Source organism: Spermophilus citellus (genome assembly GCF_964194105.1).
Source record: "Spermophilus citellus genome assembly, chromosome: 2".
Classification (NCBI taxonomy): Eukaryota; Metazoa; Chordata; class Mammalia; order Rodentia; family Sciuridae; genus Spermophilus; species Spermophilus citellus.
The window spans coordinates 257,996,028-258,018,844 of record NC_138183.1 but is presented as its reverse complement, the minus strand read 5'-3'; the positions used below and the strand labels follow the sequence as shown (position 1 = coordinate 258,018,844).

Genomic DNA, 22,817 nt, shown 5'->3' with positions numbered 1-22,817 from the left:
TGGGCCTCAGGCTGAGTGGAGGCTGCAGACCCCTCAGAACATAGCCCCAGGTGCATGCATTCCTGGAGCTCAGCCTCTTTCCCAAGCTGGTATTCTGGCAAACTCCTGTGTGCTAGCTCTGCTGCTGCCTCACTGATTTCTCCAGGCAGCCCTCTGAGACAGGTCCTGCCATTGTCCCTTCTTGTGGCTCTTGGTCACAGTCCATCAGGAGAGAAGACAGGAGTTCTGTGTTCATATGTTTGACCTTGTGTGTAATACATCATTTAAGTGAGGGATTTGCTGTCCACCAGTTAGGCCCTAGAACTGCTCCCAGCTCTGCCCTGCTGTTACCTAGGTCATATTGGGATCACATTTCTTGGTTTCCCTGAAGTATACCCTGTTTAGGCTGGTGTGTGCTTCTCCACCTTCCTTACCTGCATGCAGTCAGGGCAGGGCAAGCAGTGGAGCAGGAGGCCTGGGTTTTATGGGAAGGGTCACAGCCATGGCCAGAGCTTTACAGATCCTTTTACCTGAGATCCGTGGCCAATGCTGGGTCTCAGTGCGGGAGAGTTGTCATCATCTTGGATGGGCTATAGCATGGTCTCATCTGCCTGCCTGCCTGTGCCTCCTTCAGGGTCAGTTTTCCAGCAGGAATCTGGCCAGCACTCCCTGCCAGATTTCTGAACTCACCAGCAGCAGGGTGCAGACGCTTCTCTGAGTGGGGATTTGGCCAATTATGTTAACTTTGGGGCAGCAGGGAGAGGAAAAGTTAATTTGGCAAAACCACGTCTTGGCTCGCCATTTTTTGATAGTAGCGACATTTGTCCATTGGCGCTTTCCTCAAAGGAGCATTCCCTCGCTGATTAGCAGGCGTTGGAGGACTTGGAGCTCTGTAGTGTCCATCATGTGAGGAGGTGATAGGGGACTGGTGAGAAGGTGACTCTAGAGGTTGTAGCCCACTCCCAGCCACTGCTGTGGACACGGAGTCTCTGCAGCCTAGGGAGGGAAGTGAGTCTGACTGCAGAGTCAAGCCCATCCCCATTCTCCTGCCTCAGAGGTGGGGGTCTCATGGGAAGCCTGTGGTGCTGCAGTGGACTTCATTGTGTTCTTTTGGGTTCCTGAGTGAACTCCACATTCTCCTCTAGGGCCACCTAGAAATTGAAGGGAGCAGCGCTGACAAGAAAGGGCCCTTCTTTGGACTTCTGTGGGGATCAAAGTTTGAGGCCCTCGGGTACAAGGAGGGTTATGTTGAGCCATGTCTGAAGACTGGGCCTAGCAGTGTGATCTTGGTCTGCTTTGCCTCCCAGCCTGGGCACTACAAGGACTCCACGGACTGACTTGTGATCAAGGCCCCAGGTGCCTCTGCTGAGTCTTGCTGCCTCCTGATAGTGGTCAGCTAAATAGAGACTGCTGGCCCAGCCTTGGCCAAGAGTGACGTGCCCACGGAATGGAAGGCAGACAGCTTCCTGGTGACCAACCCTCAGTTGACAAGTACCACTATGCCTCAGCCCAGGAAATATCCATTTTGTTCATTTCTGGCCTTGGGACTCCTTGAGGTGCCTGTATCAACATGTGGCAAATCCTCAAGTGTTTGGACCTGGCTTTGTATGTGGCTCTGTAGGGGCCAGTGTCTTTTTTTTTCCTTTTTTGGTATTAGGTATTGAATACCAGGGCACTCTACCACTGAGCTACATCCCCGTCCTGTTTTGAGACAGAGTATTGCTAAGTTGCTGAGATTGGCCTCAAACTTGTGATCCTCCTGCTTCAGCCTCCCTAGTCTCTGGGATACAGGTGTGGTTACCACCTGGCTCTGTAGTATCTTTCAGTGTGGTTGAGTTGCTGCATGTGTTGTCTCATGCCTCAAACACATCATGCATGGAAAGGTTCCAGCACCAGGAACGTGACAGGAGAGAGTGACTGTTGTTCTTTTTGGGGCTCTGCAGCCCTGACACTTTGGAGATCCCCTGGCTCTTCTTTCTTTCAGAGCTGAGCTCCAATGTGCAACAATGGATGACGACAGCCTCGACCAGCCTGTGGCACAGAGCCCGTGTGCGGATGGATGCCCCCGAGTGGGCCCTGCAGACCTGACCAGCAGTGCTGGTGAGCCCTGGCTAGGAGGGATGTCCCTGGTGGATTCTGGTGCCTAGAGTTTTTTCGGGTATCTGCTGTTCCAGGAGGTTGTCTGTGTGCGTCAGTTTTCAGCTTTCAACCCTTTAAAAAGTTATTCTTTGAATTTAAATTGTAGAAGTGTAGTACATTGATTCTTTTTGTCATGTTTTTTATTTTTGGTGTTTTGGGATAGGGTCTTTCTGTGTTGCCCAGGCCTACCTTGAACTCCTGGGCTCAAGCGTCCTCCTGCCTTAGTCTCCTGCACCAGTCTTTTGTCTTAGTTTTAATGCAGGCAACACATGCAGGACAAAAAGACTTTGGGCATTCCCCTCTTCCCTTCACTCATCTCCACCTGTCCCAGTGGCCCCCTGGCAGGTGTCCTGTACTCTCCTGTGCATGCGCAGAGCATCCTTGGCTCTATGCTGCCTTGCTGTGACGCTGCCCCCATGGTCTGTGATTTCCCCTGGTGACATAGGTCTAGAAGAAAGCAGCGATGGTCACAGTGGGGACTCTGAGGACGACACGGGCAGTGAGCATGGAGACTGCACAGACAGAGAGGATGAGGAGGCAGCCTCTGAGGAGGAAGACCCAGAAGATGGATCAGGTAAGCTTGCTGGCATCTGAGTGGGCTGGGTGGGGACAGCATTTGGCAGAACCTGGGTAGCTGTACTCACTAAGCTGTGGGGAGAGCCTTTGCTCTCCACTCCTGAAGCCCGCGGACAGTGGCTCATTTCTGCTGCAGTCTTTTGTTTGGAAGTTCAGCTCAACAACATGGTCCTCCAGGCTTCTCTTAGGGTGAAACTAAAATATCTAGAACATCAAGTGGCACACACTGCAGGCACACGCAACCAGACTGGAAGCTGGTGCCACAAATAGAGGTCTTGGCAGCCCTTGTCCCCCGCCACGAGGGCATGGGCTTGCCGTTCAGGCGCAGGACAGTCTATTGTGCCCCAGGGGATGTGCCCACGACCACCAGACCACCACATGGGTGCGGCAGTGACTCCATGCAGTGGCGCATTCTCTGTTCTGTCTGAGAGCTGACAGCTGACAAGCATGTCTCAGGGATTTTAAGAGGTTTATGGCCCACATACAGTGGTTGAGGGGTGTGCAGACTCCTGCAGGACCAGTGCTTGAAGGGCATATGTGCTGTGGCACAGTGCTATGGCTTCTTGTGTTGCCCTGAGCAGGTGCTGCCCTCCCCAGAGGAGGGCCTCAGTGTCAATAGAAGTCAGGCCCACCTCTGCCTTCCTGTTGTGGAAAGTCCAAAAGTGTGCCTCAGTCTTTCATGATGGCTGTTAGTGTTTGAGTGTTCCAGAAAAGTGACCCTTGTTTGTGGAGTAGGACTGATGCATTGTGAGCCAGCAGCTTTGTGTGCTTACCACCCACTTCCTCAGGTTGGACTTCCAATTCTGAGCAAGAATTGCAGATTCTGTCCTGGGTGTAAAGGTCACTGATGGGGCTTTTGTACCTATTTCCTAGTGTTGAGTTGGGTTTGTCCCACCTACAGCAGATCTTGGCATGGGTGCTAGCCTTGCCTGAGCTAAGGGCAGAGGACACTGAGTGCTATGAAGTCACTCCCTGTTGACCATTCTTGGAGGCTTCAGTGCCAGAGACTCTTGTTTGTGGCTGGAGTGAAGGCAGGTGTAAGCTTACCCAGGATCTCTGCTGACCCAGAGCTTGTAGGCATTGGAGGGGAAGACTCCAGGCCTGGTAGGGGAGGAAAGCTTCCCGAGAAACAAAGTTAAGCCACAGCTTACAGGACAGGAGCTGGCTGGGCAGGGTGGACTTGGGTCAGGGATGGAGTGTTTGTTACTGTAGGACGATAGGCAGAGACCAGAACCTCAGCTGAGTGTGGGCAGGCACCCCACCGTGTTCCTCCAACGCCAGCGGGAGGAACAACAGGCAGGAGGTGCCCCAGTGGCTGAGGAGGAAGTCCCTCAAGGGCTTCTGTGTACCAAGGCTCCCTGCTGTGGGCAGCCTGTGTCTGCTCTGCCTGTTGGGTCTCCTGCCTTGGTGTTGACTCCTGAAACACATCAGTTGCTTTTCCTATTGTTTGTTGCATTCCCAGCTTGAGATAGTGTCTCTCAAATCTTACCATAAGAGATGACAACTGAACTTGGACCCGCTGCCTCATTCCCAGGGTTCATTTTTTCCAGCTCTCCAGACAGTGTGGTCATTATTGTTTGTGATGGTTGTTGTGATCGTGCAGTGTCATTCACAGCTGCTCTGCTCGAGGACAGCCCTCCTCTGCCTGGCATGTGGCCCTGTCTTCTCTCAAGAGTAGTCTCCATGCAATTCTCCTTGAACACTTGGCAGAGTCTCCATGCCCTGGTGTCTCAGGCCAGCCACCTGCTGTCCCGCTGGGGTTAGTGCTCATCTACACCCTGTGGTCCTTTGTTTGTCCAAGGGATTCTCTAGTAGCCCCAGCGAGGAAGACTGCTCAGGGCCTCGCCCACCTTCTCCTCTTTGTTCATGCTAGGGGTCATTGTCCAATACCCAAAGGCATTGCTCTATGGGCTGGGCACTGTGTCAAGCTAAGGCAGCCCTAAGGTCACCAGTTCCTTGCCTTTGGGATTCATAGGAAGAATCTGATCACCAGGCATCTCCTACTTCTGCTGTGGGCACTAAGCAGGAAAGTTGAGGGCATTGGTCAATCTACTGTCCATTTATTATCTTCCAAAATGTTGTGCATATCCCTTTATTAGTTTTCCAGTACTGTGTGACAAGGCACCACAGACTCAGGAACCAGGAGCAGCACATTCATTATCCCAGTGTTTCTGCTGGTCAGTCTTGGTACCCACCAGCTGACTGCAAGGCATTGGTCGGGCCACACTTCCCTTCAGGCTCAGGTCCTTCTCCAAGCTCTGCCTGGTGGCAGTATTTCTAGGGTTGAAAGACTGAAGTGCTGTTTTCTGGCTGCTTTTGGTGGGACCATCCTCAGCTCCTGGGGGCCACTCACTGCCTTGGCCACATGTGTTAGCTATTTCAGTTTTTCTGGCCCAGCAGGAGCATTCTTCTCTGACTACTGTCTCTGCAAGTAGCTAGAGAAATTCTACTTCAAAATAGCTCATCTGGCAAGTGTGTGGTGGCTCTTGCCTGTAATCCCAATAATTTGGAGGCAGGAGGATCATAAGTATGAGTCCAGCCTTGACAACTTAGTGAGAATGTCTCAAAAGACTGGTGATGTAACTCAGTCGTAGAATTCCTGGGTTCAGTTCCCAGGTTTAAAAAAAGCACTCACCTGATGAGGTTGGGCAGCTGGGGACAATTCTCCTTTTTCTGGGTAGCAGGAGAGCCCTGGAGAGGACATGCGAGCACCTCCTCTGGTCCTGACCACAGGGGCAGAGTCTTAGAGCTGGTGGGAGCGGCTTTTGTGGTACATGGGAACGTGGGTCCTTTGTGTTTGGCACTACTCTGGTGGAGTGCCGGATGAAGAGAAGACATGTTGAGTGTGTTGGCTGCTGGGCTCAATTGAAAGCACCCTGCTTACGTGCTGATCAGGCCCCATCACCAGACCTCTAGAAATAGTCCTCATCTGATGTAACCCAGTGGCCCACTTAGAAATCTGTGCCCTCTGTATCCCAAAGGAAGAGGAAGAAGGGGCCCTGAAAGGAGGTCTTATCTGAAGGCAGATGGTCCCGTTGTGATTGTGTTTTTAGAAAGAACTGTTGGAGACACATGCAGCTGTGTAGTGGCAGCATGTTCAGAGGCCCACAGTGAGATCTGTCTTTGAGACCTGTGCTGGTCCCTAGGGACCACCTTGCATCATGGGACTCCGGTAGGAGGACCTGGGATGGCTGCTTAGCCTGCCTCCCTGTCCCCTTGGTTTAGAAGCAGCTGTGGTTGAAGAAGCTTCAGGTAAGGAATAGTGGTATACATGGCTGCAGGGCAGGCTCCTCAGGGTCATGGGTGCCCCATAACTGTGGCCTTGCAGGTGGATAGGGCTATGTGTCCCATCAGGACCTAGGACTGAGTGGAGTCCCCTGTCCTGAGTACAGGTTGGGCCCACTTGCAGCCAGTGTTCCTGTTCACACAGCCACTCCTGTCGTTTGCTAATGTTGGAATGTTTCCGCTCTTTCAAGGTTCCCAAGATTCTGAAGATGAAGTGGAAACGTTGGTGGCAGCAACAGATGCTCAGGGGAAGCTGGAAGCCAGGAGCACTCTCAGTTCTGACGAGGATGTGGAGAGCTGCCCAATTTGTCTCAATGTGTTCAGAGACCAGGCCGTGGGCACACCAGAGACCTGTGCCCACTACTTCTGCTTGGACTGCATTGTCGAGTGGTCCAGGGTAAGGCAGTGTCTTATGGCCACTTCCCCCCCTCAGGATGCTCTCACCCTAGCTGCTAGCTACAATGTCAACAAGATCTTGCCAATGCCCCTCCTCTTCTGTCCCGTGTCCCCACAGCTTAGGAACATCTGCATGGTTGATCCAGGGAGGGATAGACAGCGTTGTGCCATCCCTGTGGCCCGTGTGCTGGGGTGACTTCTGTGAGCTCGAGCCTTCCTCTGTCTCTCTTACTTCCTGTTCTGTGGTGGGTGCCACCCGGATTAGATTCAAGGTTAGGTTTTTCTTTGGGCAAGCAAAGCCTTTGTTTAAATTGCGGTGCCAGACGACATATTTGCTATATATTAACTATTTGATACTTGTTGAAAAATAATAAGAAAAATTAAAGGTTTACGTATCAGGAGAAGGCACGGGCAAGGAATAAGCTTATCAGTAAAATTTTACAAATGAATTGTTGAAATGCTGTATTTAACCAGATTGCTAGATATAAGGTTCATGAAGATAAAAAATTGGACATAGAAATAGCCAGAGTGTCACACACCTGTAGTCCCAGCAGCTCCAGAAGCTGAGGCAGGAGGATCACAAGTTCAGTCCCCAGTACTGCTCCCCAAAAAAGGAAAGAAAAAAAGAAAGAAACCAGATGCATACAACACTTAAACAACTTTTCTAAAAACAATTGCAACTGAATGGAGAAGACCACTTTCCAGAAGGGAAGTCTGTTCACAGAGGTGGTCACAGTGATACAGGCTCTACGAGTCCTGCTGGGAGGCCCCTGGCATGTGGTGGACGGTGAAGCTCCTAAAGGAGGCTGGGAAAGCAAGAGCTGCCAAGATAGCTTTGAAAAGGGAGACCTAGCTTCCTGGATGTTGGGATTTGTAAAACTGAAGTGATTTTACTGAAGTGGTCCAGAATGTAAGCCAGATGCACAGAGAGGGCAGGGTTCTGAGAGGCCTTGACACACTGGAGCACCAGGCAGCCTCTGGGGTTGGAGAAGGCAGACAGTGAGTGGCATGTTGGGCTGGCTCACCCCACCCCACACTGCCAGGTGGGTCTAGGTCCTAGAGTTGGAAAGCAGAACTCGGGGGCTTCTGGAAGAAAATGCAGGGATTTCTGTCACACTTAGCAGAGTGTTAGGCCTGAAGGTCAGGAGGAGGGCACTCAGCAACACTGGCTGTGCCCTTTGCTGGCCCCGGTTCACACAGACTCATGGGGAATGTCATGTATAAGGCCTCTGGTGTGCACACCAGGTCCACATAGACTAGCATGCAGATAGATGGGCATGGCAGGTGACCAGACAGCATGTGGCTATGGCCACTGCTGCCCACTGAAAGGGGCAGAGTCCCGTGGGAGCAGCTCACATTGTGATTCCATTTGTAAGAAACCCCAAGGAATATCCATGGGTGGTGATACACACCTGTAATCCCAGCTGCTCAGGAGGCTGAGGCAGGAGGATCAAAAGTTCAAAGCCAGCCTCAGCAAAAGTTGTCGCGTTCCATGTCTAAAACACTCAGGGTCACTCCAGGTGAACTAGGCTGCGTGAAATAATCACACAGAGACAGAGAAATACCTTTTCCTTTAAGTCCTGTGATGGCTTCTCTGACCTTAGGAGTCATGGAAAGAGAGCAGATGCTGAACCCTTTTATTGCGGAGAAGCCATTCAAATGAGGCAAGGGGTCAGGTTTCAGGGGGTTAAGCCTAGCTTCGTGATGTCTGCTGTCAGCAGGTTGACTGACATCTAGGAAGGCCATGTCCAAAGACAGAGCAAGAGAAGGGGACACACAAAGGGAGTTTGCATGGAACATTCTATCCCAAACAGGGCAAAGGGGTGAATTACAAAGGAACAGGTGAGTGTAGCTCAACCCTAGAGGTAGGCCTACTCAGAAGACTGGCCTTGCTCTCCGAGCGGGTCCCTGCCCAGCCACAACGAATGCAGTGGTTGATCAGAGCCTGGTGCGTCAGGACTGGAAGGTGTGATCATTCAGAGCAGCTCCCCACAAAAAAAGCAAGGTGCTAAGTAACTCAGATCATATCTCTAAATAAAACACGAAAAAGGGCTGGGGCTGGGGCTCAGTGGTTAAGCGCCCCTGGGTTCAATCCCTGGTACCAAAACATACACACAAACACACCAGGGAAGGCTCTCCTGCACTATCTGTAGGAACAGGATGCAGGGTGGGTGAGATGGCAGACCTGGGATGGTAGTTCTGGGAAATACACATTTGTCAAAACACCAAAATGTACAGCCCAAATGAGCATGTAGTACTGCTACAGGATGCCTCAGTAGAGGATTCTTAAGACACTGGGCAAGGCAAGGAGAAAACAGGTGCAACATGTGTCTGATTAGGATCCACACTAGGAAAACAAATGCTAAAGAAACTCTGGGAAGCCTGCAGCAGTCTTGGGACTCTGGCAGGGGAAGCCCCTAAAGTGCCGCCCATTCTGCTCCTTCCCGCCCACCTGCGCTCTTAGTCCTTGCCACTGGCATCTCAACTGGGACAGGCACACGGCTTTCTTCTCCCTCCTGGGTGGCAGCTCCACAGGCAGGCAAATCTCTGTGCAGTGTCCTTCATCTCAGCACAGGGCCTGGCACATGGAGGTGTTCAGTTGAACAATTTTGGTGTAAAAAGAACTTCAAAATGAATTTCCAAGACAGTACTGACAGTGAAGGTGATTCTGCAGGATTCTGATGCAGTTTTTATTTCTTACAGAATGCCAACTCCTGTCCAGTTGATCGAACAATATTTAAATGTATTTGTATTCGAGCTCAGTTTGGTGGTAAAATCTTAAAGAAGGTAAGTGTAGATGTTGGCTGTTTCCTACTTGTGTGCCTGTCTTGTGGGAAGGAGCATGCTTTTAAAAGGTGATTTGCTTTCCTCAAGTGAGGAGGTGCTGGCTATATGCTTTTCTGAAATTCACTGAAGTGCCCTTTGCAGCCACAAACACAAACCCAGAGCTGAAGCCTGTCTGAACTTCAGGCTGTGGGTGCGGCAGTGACTGGGATGTTGTGGTTCCTGGATCTGTATTCTGCACCCTCCTCATCACAGGGCTTCAGCAGCTGCAGGAGAGAGGAGGTTGCTGAGGGGAGAGGGGCCAGATTTCAGAGAGTATTGAGCTAATTACTTACTGTTGAGACTGGAAGGAGGCAGTCTTTGCCTCTGTTCCCCTGTACTTGCCTCTGCATATCTGCTCTTCTGTGGTGTGTGTGGTGCTGGAGATAGAACCCAGGGCCTCCTGCATGCTAGGCAAGTGCCCTGACCCTGAGCATTCTTCTCTTGGTGATGAGCAGTGTTGAAAGGCCTGTGGGGATTTCCCAGAGCCTCTGAACCCTAGATAGCCCTGGCATGTGTTCGCAGCTACACACCTACTCTTTTACATACAAAGTCCAAGAAACCACAGATGTAGAAGTCTGGCTCTCTTGGATGCGCATTTCTTTGGGACAGATGGCATTGTGCCTGCACTGGCCTCTTAGGTTTGGGCTGCAAGTGGCTGCTATGTTTTGCTGGCTCAGTATCCCAGGCCATCATGTAACCCTTTTTGAGGGTGGCTTGAGGTCTCTGGCAGTGTCAGGCACATGTGTTATGTAGGCCATTTCTCCTACCTAAAGGAGGTGCCAGTGGCATGTGGGCCTCTTGTTGGAGAGAGGTCTGGGACCAATTCTAGCTGTGCAGGCCAGGTGCAGGGTTGGTGGGTGTCCTTGACTCCTTTATCCTGACACAAGCATCCCATTGGAGAAAGCATGTTCACAGACACCTGAGTGTCTAAAGACCTGGGTGTCCAGAGTGTGGAGTCGGGTGTGTGCTCTCACCGCATGGCGGCCTCCGTGCACCAAGGGAGCCTGTGCACCAAGGTGTCGTGTTCTGGCAGGCATGTTTCTGCGTCTGCTTACTTATTAGTGGTTTCTGAGCTGTGTGTGTGGTGCTGGGGTGGAACCAGGGCCTCGTGTGCTTGGTGTGCACTCTGCCACTGAGCCTCATCCGGCCCAGTTCTGCTATCGAGGCCTGCTGCTTTAAAGCTGCCCTCTGCTCCTCACGTCTTCAGTCTGTCTTCAGTCTCCTGAAGCATACGTGAGCCTCGAGGTACTCCCTCCAGCAGTGTCCTGCCCGCCCACTCTGGACTGCAGGTCCCTCCCCATGTGTTGTGCTTTCCTTCTGTTGAGTCACTTTTCCTTACAATTATTGGCCTTTAGAAAACGTGGAGATCACTGAGTTAATTCAAGACTTCAGGCCTGTGGGCCCAGATAGATCTTAGATCGGTAGAGCCACTCTGGGTTAGCTGCACATCATCCCACAAGCTGACCTAGATTCTGGGTCTCCACCATTGCTACCGGCAGTTCTCTCTTCAGATTCCAGTGGAGAGCACCAGAGCCCATGAGGAAGAGGAGGACCCGACCTTCTGTGAGGTGTGTGGCAGAAGTGACCGTGAGGACCGGCTCCTGCTCTGCGATGGCTGTGACGCTGGGTAAGGGTGGTGGGTCTGCCCAGGTGCCTGCTGCAGACTGCGGGATGAGGGGCACCACAGCTCCTGCCTCAAGCGCTGAGCTTGCCTGCCCTCAGCAGCAGCACCAAGTCCAGCAGACAGCAGGCACTGCAGGCTCTCCCCACTCCTGCTGTCTGCACGTCCACTTTCCTGAAAACATGCTGAGGCCACAGAACACACCAAGACAGAAAAGAGAGCGGGAAGAACATGGGAAGGAGGCTGTGGCTAGCCTGCAGCAGGGTGACCACTGCCTGCCTTGTCCCTGGATGTGCTTCTGATTCCCCTGTGCACCCTAGCCCTGCAGCAGAGCCAGGGACTCCTGCTGTGCATTCACATGGCCCTTCCTGCAGGAATCTACTGGTGTCCCCCGTTATTTAATCTCTTGGGTTTAGATCTCCTGCCAGGGCTTTGCCTATTGATTTTTAAAGAGTTTTTCTACTATAAAATTGTGGTGAAGGGATTATGGGTAACTTGTTCTTGGGCATGAATCTCAAGATGTGGAAAGAGCCGAGGAACTGGTGGACCTGTAATGTCCTCAGACTGGAGGATTGGGGTGGGCCTGTGGCTAATGGTCGTGGTCACCTCGCTGTAGCCTTGACTTGCCTGACTCAGCTGCTCCCCCCGCCCCTCCACTCATACCTGCATTTGTTCACGAGCCCCTGTTGCTCTTCCTGAGATACCTGGGTCACCTGTGTCCTTGTCACGGCCTGTGGGAGCTCAGTGCCATGCAGGGAACTGGGCGTGGTTGTACCTCAGCTCTCAAACCTGCACTGTGCTGTCTCCCTCCTTCCTTAGAGACTCAGCCTAAATCCACATTTCCCCACAGTTCACTGAAGGCCTTGACCCTATTGATCATTTACTCTTCAGGATTCCTAAAGGTGTTTGCTGCTAAGAGTGATACTGAGGGTAGTATGTGCTGGTTGTGGTTTTGGTTTTGTTTTATGGTTTTTGTGTTTTGAAAGTAAACTGAGTCTCACTGTGTTGCTGATGCTGGCCTGGGGCTCCTGGGCTCCGGTGACCCTCCCACTTCAGCCTCCCATGTAGCTGGGACCACAGGTGTTTACCACTGCCTCCAGCTCTGTCATGTGCTATTCTGTTGATGTAAGTCTGGAGGATTGGGGTACAGCCAGGTCAGATGTCCTCAAAACACTGTTAATGCACCACCCTGGACACACTGTCGTGACTTGATCACTGGCCACTGTGAGCATCAGCTGAAAGCTCAAGGAATGGGGCTGCATGGAGATAGATACCTCAGCACTCAGACCCCCGTGCACAAGCCCTGCCATTGCTGCTCCAGCACGTGGAGGAGGGGCCTGGCCAGGCCTAGCCCTAGCTGCAGGGTGAGAGCCCCTGTGCCTGCTGGAGAGGTGCTGAGGAGTTTGACCACAAGCCTGTTTTGTTTTTTAATCTTTTAAATTGGTGCTGGGTATGGAACCCAGTGCCTCACACATTTAGACGAGTGTTCTGCCACTGAGCCACACCCCCAACCCTTTTATATATATTTATTTTTGTTATTTTTGAATAACAACTTACTCAGTTGTCCAGGCTGTCCTCAAACTTGCAATCCTCCTGCCTCAGACTCCCAACTGCTAGAATTATGGGCATGTGCCACTGTGCTCAGCAAGCTTACAGTTCTTTTTTTTAATATTTTATTACTTGTTGATGGAACTTTATTTATATGTGATGCTAAGAATTGAACCCAGTGCCTCACATATGCTGGGCAAATGCTGTACCACTGAGCCACAAGCCTAGCCCCCTCATTCTTTAAATCAGTTTTTGGTTTTGATTCTGGAACTTTTTTTTTTTTTTTTTAAAGAGAGAGAGAGAGAGAGGAGAGAGAGAGAGAGAGAGAGAGAGAGAGAGAGAGAGAATTTTCAATACTCATTTTTTTATTTTTATTTTTTTTATTTTTTATTTTTTATTTTTTTAAAGAGAGAGAGAGAAGAGAATTTTTTATTTTCAATATTTATTTTTTAGTTCTCGGCGGACACAACATCTTTGTTGGTATGTGGTGCTGAGGATCGAACCCGGGCCGCACGTACTCCAGGCGAGCGCGCTACCAGTTGAGCCACATCCCCAGCCCAATACTCATTTTTTTAGTTCTCGGCGGACACAACATCCCCGCTGGTATGCGGCGCCGAGGATCGAACCCGGGCCGCACGCTTGCACGCTACTGCTTGAGCCACATCCCCAGCCCCTGATTCTGGAACTTTTAACAGTGATTCCTGGGGATTTTACAACATCATTACAGTTTTTCCTTGTAAATGTACATTACATTTGTAAATCCAATATATTGGTTTATGTCATTGGATTATTTAGCAGATAAAACAACTCAAGTATGTAAAAATTTGATGGACTTAAAAAATGAAAACTAATAATTACATGGTTCTGTACTTCTGTGCATCCACATACTGTTAACATTTGCTGTGTGCTAAATTTTACAGTTAAGTCTTGACTTACAAGTCAAAAGTTAATTATTCATTTTGAAAAGGAATCAAGGCTACCTATAAATGTACCTTTTTCTTCATTTTTAATTTTTGTCTTTTAGTTGTAGATGATCACAGTACCTTTGTTTTATTTATTTATTTATTTATTTATTTATTTATTTATTTATTTATTTATTAGTTATTGGCGGACACAACATCTTTGTTTGTATGTGGTGCTGGAGAATCGAACCCGGGCCGCACGCATGCCAGGCGAGCGGGCTACCGCTTGAGCCACATCCCCAGCCCTTATTTATTTATTTTTATGTGGTGTAAGGATTGAACCAAGTGCGTCACTCATCCTAAGCAAGTGCTCTACCACTGAGCTACACTCCCAGCCCCCAAATGTTCCTTTTATTTTATTCATCAAGTTGCAGATTATCTCTGAATTAAAAAAAATAAAAATAAAAATCACAACCGAGTTTATAGGTTCACAGGGAGACAAGCTTGCTGGGCCACTTATCACCACACCCGTCCCTTACCCACTGTCAGTAGTTTGTCCACTCTTGGTAGCCATATCTGCCAGCCCTTTGCACTCACAAGAGCCTAGAGCTCCTGGTGTGGGCTGAGCTGCAGGTCCCTGTACTGTAACTAGGTGGACCTTGCAGCCACCTCCTGGTCTATGTCCAAATTTGAACCTGCCGTTCATGTCCTCCTCTCTGGAGTTAGTTGTAGTAATGCAGGCTTGGCCTGGCCATTGGTTGGCATCTGTTGCTTGCAGAAGTGACTTCCACTTGCTGGCGTTGCTGGGATGGAGCAGCAGCATCTCTGAAGGCAGCTGGAGCTCAGCAGGGGGGCACCAGTTGAACCTACTGAGTCCTTGGAGTCCCTTTTTTTTTTTTTTTAATATATCTTTATTTTATTTATTTATGTGTTGCTGAGACTCAAACCCAGTGCCTCACATGTGCTAGGCAAGCGCTCTACCACTAAGCCACAACCCCAGCCCCGTCCCCGGAGCCTTTGAAAGAAGTTGTGAACGGTTCTTGACTTTTTCCCCAGAGAACATGTAGGGAAGATTTTAAGAATCTACCCAGGGTTCTTCCCAGCATTCAATCCTAGCACTAGTGTGTCTCAGAGTGCTGTGTTCCCAGAGGGGCTGGCCTGGCTTCCTGCAGGTCTGCCTCACATCTGTCTTGTGTGGGGTCCCGGCAAGAGCCACCGGCTGTCAGGTCTTGTGGAGGTTCTGGTGAGGCCCCTCCTCCTCTCAGTCTTCTCGCTTGGCCTTCCCTCCTTGCGAGGACCCAGTCATCTCGGATTAGAGCCCCATCTTTGAGTCTCCGCTTAGCAAAGACCTCCTTAAAGACCCTATCTCCAGACAGCACAGCAGGGTTAGGACTTCAACTAATAAACGTAGACTCAGACTCCGGTTTTCCCTGTTAAACTCTCATAGCGACTTCCCACTCCAGATGTGGCAGTTTGCCCGACATCAAGCAGTCAGTGCTGCAGTTAGCGCTGAGTATTCAGTTCAGGTCTGGCACAGGAGGTGGCATCAGAGACACAGCAGGGACTGAGCCCCCAAGACTGCCCCTGCTTTATGTGCTGGTCCCAGCCCAGGCTGTCTTCCATGTGCTGACCCACCTTCTGTACTCGGTTCTCTCAGGTGCATGATGTGTGCAGTTGAGCAGCTCCTGCAGCTTGCAGAGCTGAGAAGGGCAGTTTACCGTTGCATTACAGAGCATGCACACAGCTTGCTGCAGGGTGAGGTGTGGGACAGATGTGGCTTCCTTGTCCTCTGCCAGCACCCCTGCAGGAACCTCACTGCTCAGCTGTCAGAAGTTCTCGGAACCCTGTTCTTTTGGGTCTTTAGGGAGACTTCACTGTGTAGGTGTAATTGAAGCATGGATACCCGTCTTGACATAATGATTGAGTGAAGGGCTGACAGCAAGGCCCCTGTGGGATTCCTCAGGGTCCCCTGCCTGCATGGGCAGGTCCCCTCTGAAGTGGGTCATCTATTGTCAGAGAACAGCAGGGAAGGTTGGTTTCTGTGACTTGCCTTGGGAAAGGAACTGTGGGCATCAACCAAAATAGATGTCCCTCCTGTCCCATGGGGACACAGCTCTGTCCACACCAGAGTGCACTGCAGGTGGCTCACATGTCTTCTCAGCTTACTTGCTTGTGGGGCTCAGGGACCAAGGTTGACAGCCCCTGTACCCTCTTGTCCTACAGGTACCACATGGAGTGTTTAGAGCCCCCTCTGCGGGAGGTGCCCGTGGACGAGTGGTTCTGTCCAGAGTGTGCAGTGCCCTCCACTGCTTCTGCCACTGGTAACGCGCTGTCCCTGTCCCACGGAACTCTTAGGTCCTTCCCATGGGGCCTACAGTCCTAGAGAAGAGCCACAGGGTTGAGTTGGTTTTATGGGTGGGAAGTACCCCAGGGCTTCTATCAGAGATAATGGCTTTCTTGATACCTTCTTGGGTAGGACCTGGAGGATTGTGGTATATCTGCGGAGGGTGGTGGGCTTGGTGATTTTGGAGGTTGGGAGGATCCAGCCTAGGAGGAGCCCTTGTCCTGTGCCTTGGCCTGCCTTGGCAGGGTAGCCCCCTGGGTGGGCCTGTGATGTACAGTGCCTCTGGCCCAGCAGCCCAGGGTTCTCTTCTTCCAAGATGCCGGTCCTGTGAGTGAGGAGGAGGTCTCCCAGCTCTTGGCCGATGTGGTGCCCACCACCAGCAGGCTGCGGCCTAACGCAGGCCGGACCCGGGCCATTGCCAGGACACGTCAGAGTGAGAGAGTGAGGGCAACCGTGAACCGGAACCGGATCTCCACAGCCAGGAGGGTCCAGGTGGGTGGGCTGATGCCAGGTTGTCTTGCCCAGAGTGGCCCCAGTGGTGTACTACAATGCAAAGTGGACATGTTGGCAGTGCTAGTCTAGACAGATGCCCCATGCCCCAGGTCTGCATGCAGTCAGCCCAGCAGGCCAGTGTGCTGTGGTCTCAGAAGTGGATCAGGACTTGGGGGTTACCCTGATGATGAGCAGTCAAGCAATCCACCTGACCTCAGGAGACTCCTTCCCATACCCCAGGGCCCTGTTGAGGGAGCTGAGTGTGCTTTCTGGCACACACAGCTCCCAGTGCTCCGTGTCACACTCTCTGATGTGCCTCTACTCTTGGGGTGGGTAGGCGTGTCCTGAATTCCAGATGTGTTGGAAAAGCTGTGACCTATTCCCATCTGCAGCCCACACAGTCCATCCCTCTGGCTCTTTGCTCCTTCCAGTGTCCACTGCATCTTGGGTGCTGTCCTTCTCACCTCTTGAATCTCTTCTCTCTCATTCACTTGCCCCTCCTGGCCCCTGCAGGCTCTTTGCCTGCACACCTGCCTGGTGCCTTGCTCCACCAGGGCTCACCTGGGGCTCTCCTCTTTGCTCCCACCTGTCCCCTTCCTTCTCCTTGTTTGGAATTTCATTTGTTCCTTGGTACTTGCCTAACGTTCCCAGTCTGTCCCGGCCCAAAGCTTGCTTCCCAGAAGCCCTGCAAGGGATCACTGTCCTCATGGCTGTGGGGCCTGGGCTGTGGGAGGGAGGGTGGCGCTGCAGCCTGAGGATATCCCAACTTCTCTTGCTGCCTCAGAAAGGTGGTCTTCAGTGCACACGCCCACTAACCAGTGCTGAATCTTGCAATAGCACGTGCCAAGGTACCTCATGTCTGCTCTGCTGGATGAGACCATCGAGGCTGTTGCAACTGGCCTGAGCACAGCAGTGTACCAGCGCCCCCTGACACCTCGAGGCCCCGTGAGACGGAAGAGGAAGACAGGTGAGCCTGGCAGGATGGGCACGCCTCCCACCAGCAGTTCTTTCCTGGAGCCCAGGGATGTGGTCACCTCTATTTCCTCCCTCTGCAACTTAATTTACTCAGTCAAGTATACGTGGGCACAGTGGCCACTCCTGTCATCCTAGCCACTCAGGAGGCTGAGGCAGGGAGCTTGCAAATTCAAGGCCGGCCTGGGCAATTTGGTGGGAGCCTATCTCAAAAAGGGCTGGAATGTGGCTCAGTGGTAGAGTGCTCAGGACAATCCTAGTACCAGAAAGAAAAAGAAGAGTGAAGTTGCTGTGGCAAATGCACTCACAGGTCCTTCTGTGAGCAGAAGTTTCCTGTCTGCAGAACCTGTTTCCAGTTCTCACTGTTTCACACTCGCCTGAGTAGAACTGGAGCGTCCCAGGTGCTGCTCGTTCTCCCACCTGCAGTGTGGTCGGGGTGTCGCTGTACTGTGTCCATGGGCACGCAGGCTGGCGTCTCCCGGTACACTCTGCCTGGGCACGCATGACTAGCCCGGGCTCCCCCAAGGCTCCTTCCTACAGTGGTGAGTGTCCGCGGACACCAGAGCTGAGCTGTGCACCTAGCCATGCTCCAGGCTGTGCAAACCAGTGAGGCAGGACATGTTGCACACCCGTGTTCCCTTTTTCCATGTCTCATCCTGTGTCTTCCCGTTACACACGGCTGGGCGTAGGGTGGCAGCACTGGCCTGCTGCCCTCACTCTGGTTAGAAATGCAAGGGTGGCCTTGTTGCTCTTGTGCCGACTTGCCCACCAAGGACGTCAAGGAGGGACAGCCTGGCAGAGTTGTCTGGCTGCCTTTGCATGATGTGTCCTGCTGTGCCTGTGTGGGTGTTGGTATTCTTTTTTTTTTTTTTTTTTTTTTTTTTTGAGAGAGAATTTTTTTTTAATATTTATGTTTTTTAGTTTTCAGTGGACACAACATCTTTGTTTATTTATTTATTTTTATGTGGTGCTGAGGATCGAACCCAGCGCCCTGCGCATGCCAGGCGAGCTCTCTACTGCTTGAGCCACATCCCCAACCCCGGTGTTGGTATTCTTTTGCTTAGTTTGCTGTTGTGCCTCCTATAAGCCTCTGTCACATGAACGGGAAGAGGCAGTAGTAAGCCCCACTCCACCATCCGTTGGGCTGTGTCTGCTCACAGCCAGTTTTCCTTCATCTCCATTCCATCCACTCCTGCCTTCTCATTTATGTGAAGTAGATCCTTCATAGTATCATCATTTTGTCTATAAATATCTTGGAGTATATTCCTAAAAGAGGGAGCCCTTTTTTTTTTTTAACCTTTATTTATTTGTTTATTTTTATGTGGTGATGAGGTTCGAGCCCAGAACCTCACCCGTCCTGGGCAAGTGCTCTACTGCTGAGCCACAATCCCAGCCCCAAAGAGGGAGTCCTTTTAAAAACAACTACAGTTCCAGTGTTAAATCTGAGAAAATGAGCACCAACTCTAATACCATGAGGTAACCAGAGTTGAAAGTTCTGATGTGTCATGAATGTGATTAATTTTTTTTTAATTTTTTTTTTTTTTTTTTTAGTTTTAGGTGGACACAATGTCTTTGTTTTACATTTATGTGGTGCTGAGGATCGGACCTAGTGCCTCGTGCATGCTAGGCAAGCACTCTACCACTTAGCCACAACCCCAGCCCCATGTGATTAAATTTTTTATAAATTTTAGTTAGGACATGATAGCTTATGCTTGTAATCCCAGCTGTTAGGAGGCTGAAGCAGGAGACTGTCAAGTTTGAGGCCAGCCTGGACAATTTAGCACAGTCTTTTTTTTTTTTTTAATGAATTTCTTTTTTTTTTTAATCATTATTTTAAGAGAGAGAGAGAGAATTTTAATATTTATTTTTTAGTTTTCGGCAGACACAACATCTTTGTTTGTATGTGGTGCTGAGGATCGAACCCAGGCCGCACGCATGCCAGGCGAGTGCGATACTGCTTGAGCCACATCCCCAGCCCTTAGCACAGTCTTATTTCAAAAAGCAAGTGTGCATTTGCATCAGATTGGTGCTGGGCCCAGTGGCTGTGTGTGTTTGTCCTGTGTTTTCCACCTGTGGGAACCAGGCCTTCTGTCCCATAGGGTGTGCCCATCATCTCTGGTCCTGTCCTTCAGCCTGCTTAAAGACTCTGGTTGTGGCTTAGAGGCCTGACCAGCTGTGTGAGTTCTTGTGGCTAGATTTCATTTGTGAGGGTGCCCTGGGGTAGGGTACACTCTGTCAGAAAGCTGCATTGTCTCAGTCACTAGGCAGCACCATTCCATCATTTCAGCCGTACCCTTATTCAGGGGACCTGTTCTAAAACGCCCCATTATAGTACCGAACTCTGGACATACCACGCCTCTTCTCTGCATGCACCACCTATGATAACTTTGTTTTTCTTAGTTTAAAAAAAGTTTCTTAGTTGTGTATGGACACAAAACCAACCTTCTTTCCCTCTCTCCCTCCCTCCTTCCCTCCCTTCCTTCATCCCTCCGTCCCTCCCCACGTGCTGAGGATCAAACCCAGTGCTTCACACATGCTAGGCAAGTGCTGTTCCACTGAGCCACAATCCAGACCATATGATAAAGTTGAACTTAAAGGTTGGATGCAGTAAGAGATGGCAGTTGTAACTCAGAAATAAAGCACGGCAGTTAGTACACGATAATGAAAGTCACGTGGATGTGGTCTCTCTCACAGTATCTCCTGCACTGTGCCTGCTCTGCACTGTGCCTGCTCCCCTGTGCTGCCCAATGGGCTCCTTCGCAAGGGTCCCTCTGGCACGGGTGTTGTGGATCTGATTGCCAGAGCAGCTGCCAGGTACCCAGTCGTGGCCAGGTGGAGTGGGATGGCTCAGGATTTCACCATGCTATCCAAAATGATGCCAGTTTAAAACTTAGGTGCACTTTTTCTGGAATTTTCCATGTGATCTGCTCAGACTGTGGTTGACTGCATGTAACTGAGGCCGTGGAAGGGAAACTGCAGGTGGGTGCGTCCACACTCCTCACTTGGTTACTAGCTAGAGGCCCTGGGGAAGACGTGCCTTCCTGCACCATCTGCAGCCTGCCCTAGGCTGATGTTTCTTCTTCCTTCACCAGCTCTGCGGTCCTCCAGAGCAGGTCAGTTAGGGTTTCTGGCCTTGGCAGACTGGGCCAACAAGCATGTTGGACTGGCTTCCCTCCCCTTCTGAGTCTTGGAGGGGCCCTGGAGCAAGAGTCCATGGCAGTGGAGAGGAGGGGGTCCTTGGCATTGGTTTTTGTCGCAGAGGGTGCAGTGTACTCACTGTTCTCCAGTCTAGAGCTGTCGGTGACCACGTCACGAGTGGCCACGGTGGGGTCTTTGTTGCCTTGACTCTTGGTTATCAGTGTCTGTTTCTTCTAATCCATTCTCGTTTCATAATCACATAAAATATTGAAGGAGTCTAAAAGTCAGATCTAGATTACTCAGGGAAGTTGAGGCCCTTCCTGTTGCCCCCCCTTCCCTCCCTCTCCCCTTAGAGATACATTATTCTTTAAATGTTTATGGCTTATTTCGGCATTTTAAAAGTCCAAGCCAGGGCTGGGGCGTAGCTCAGTGGTAGAGCGCTTGCCTAATGCATGAGGTCGAGTTCATTTGCCAGCACTGTGAAGAAAGAAGGGAGAGAGAATCAGTCCCAGCCAGCATGCAGAGTCCTGTGGGGAGGGACCCGGCACAGGGCACAGGTATTCCTCATTGTCTTTCCAGGGAGACGGAAGAAAGTGCCGGGAAGAAGGAAAACCCAGTCCAGGTCTTCTGCGAAAAGTAAAGGTGCCAGCACAAGATCTAAGAAGCGCCAGCGTCACGGGAAGAGGAGGAAAGGGAGAGTCCCGAAGGCCCAGGTGAAGGTGGCGTCCTGGTATTCTGCCAGCTGGGGCTGCCCTGCGGGGCTCGGGAGGAGGCCTAGCTCCTCAGTGGCTCCCTGAGACCAGCCAGGGCCTTGATGCAGCTGGAAGGTGCAGAGACATTCTAGGCCCTCAGGCTGGCTGTGCAACAGCCCTGGAGCCTGTCCTGGGGCAGAGATCACCATCTGGGCTAGCCAGCTGCCAGGGCAGTGGGTGGACAGTCAGAAGCCAGTAGAATGGGCAAGGACACACCCTTGCTGGCATCAGTAGCCTCTCTTTGGAGTATGAGCAGCCTGTATCCCTGGAATTCATACTCAAATGGTCGTGCTGATCAGTGTCTGTGGTGAACACTTCAGTTTTACGTGGAGTTTGAATGTCTGGTCTGGTGATTAACTGAGAGCAGAATCTGGAGTAAGGAGCCACTGAAGCTGTGACAAAGGGGAGCGTATCTGGTGGATGCTGGTCCCAGCTCTGTGGCTCCCGGGGCTCACGCTGCCCTCAACCTCTGGGGCCTGGCAATGTCAGTGCTGCCCCCTCCTACACCCAGGGCGCTCCAAAGGCTCCTGGGCTCCACCCTGATCCACCCTGAGCTTACCTTCTTCATCTGCCTATTTCTGTTTTTTCCCCTAAGTTTAGTTTTGTTTTGTTTTGTTTTGTTATACGCGGACACAACATGTTTATTTGTTTATTTTTTGCCAGGGATTGAACTCAGGGACACTCGACCACTGAGCCACATCCACAGCTCTATTTTTGTATTTTATTTTGAGACAGGGTCTCACTGAGTTTATTTTTATGTGGTGCTGAGGATCGAACACAGTGCCTCACACATGCTAGGTGAGCACTCTACCAATTGAGCCACAACCCCAGCCCTTTTTTTATATACATATATTTTTAGATGTTCGTGAACCTTTATTTTATTCATGGAACCCAGTGCCTCACACATCTAGTCAAGTGCGCTACCTCTGAGCCCCAGCCCTCATCTGCCTATTTCTATAGTTCCTTTCTTCTGGGACTGCTCTGTCCCCTCTCTGTCTAGAGTCTAGAGGAAGGAACGTGTGACTCTTGGTTCACGCATTTCATGAATAAGTACAATGGAAATGATGTTTCGAGTCCACGTCTGCTGCTCATGTGGTTGTCAACAGACAACTGTTTCAATCGTTGGTTGAGGTTTTTTCCCTCTTGTTGAGATGATAGGGACAAGTGGGCACAGTGGCAAACACCTGTAATCTCAACGGCTCAGGAGGCTGAGGCAGGAGGATTGCGCAAGTTGAAGGCCAGCCTCATCAACCTAGCAAGGCCCTGTGTAGCTTAGTGAGACCCTGTCTCAAAAGGGCTGAGGATATGGCTCAGTAGTTCAGTGCCCCTGGATTTCATTCCTGGTACCATAAAAAAAGGAAAGAGATGATAGAGATGATCTAGTGCCACCCAGTAGCCGGCTAGGTTCATGCCTTCATTGGAATGTCAGGTGTGCTCAGGTCAACCTCCGAGGCTCACCTGGGTGCAGACACAGCCCATGGCTCTGGGTGAGTCCTGCTGACAGGTGCTTCTCCCTGTTGCTCTCTTCAGGTTGCAATGTCAATGATCATTTATTCTTTTTCGTTACTTTGGTTCAGAATGAAGTCACAGCTCGTTCTCGAATTGCTCGGACGCTGGGCCTCTGTAGGCCTGTCCGAGGTACCTGTATGCCATCAGTGTACAAGCCAGTGGACCCCTCCCTGGGGCTGATGCGGGCAGATATTGGAGCAGCTTCCTTGTCGCTGTTTGGGGACCCCTACGAGCTGGACCCCTTTGACAGGTGACTGTGCGGGGCGACCACCAGTGTGGGTGCCCACTCCCCTTCCCCCTGAGAGCCATGGGCATGGGTGAGCCTCAGGTTTCACATT

The 22,817-nt window shown here is 51.1% G+C and overlaps 1 protein-coding gene across 4 annotated transcripts in view; it reads left to right on the top strand.

Annotated features, from left to right (window-relative positions):
• The window catches only part of PHRF1 (PHD and ring finger domains 1), a 30,774-nt gene that overhangs the window by 1,904 nt on the left and 6,053 nt on the right, over nt 1–22,817 (top strand). For all 4 annotated transcript variants that reach the window (XM_081266907.1, XM_081266909.1, XM_081266906.1 and 1 more), the window contains exons 2-11: nt 1,964–2,079; nt 2,564–2,692; nt 6,171–6,376; nt 9,079–9,162; nt 10,713–10,828; nt 15,496–15,593; nt 15,933–16,108; nt 16,946–17,075; nt 20,798–20,931; nt 22,548–22,729. In XM_081266907.1, the coding sequence (XP_081123033.1) occupies nt 1,986–2,079; nt 2,564–2,692; nt 6,171–6,376; nt 9,079–9,162; nt 10,713–10,828; nt 15,496–15,593; nt 15,933–16,108; nt 16,946–17,075; nt 20,798–20,931; nt 22,548–22,729 (1,349 nt within the window). In that variant the 5' untranslated portion in view covers nt 1,964–1,985. The remainder of the gene's footprint in view (nt 1–1,963; nt 2,080–2,563; nt 2,693–6,170; nt 6,377–9,078; nt 9,163–10,712; nt 10,829–15,495; nt 15,594–15,932; nt 16,109–16,945; nt 17,076–20,797; nt 20,932–22,547; nt 22,730–22,817) is intronic.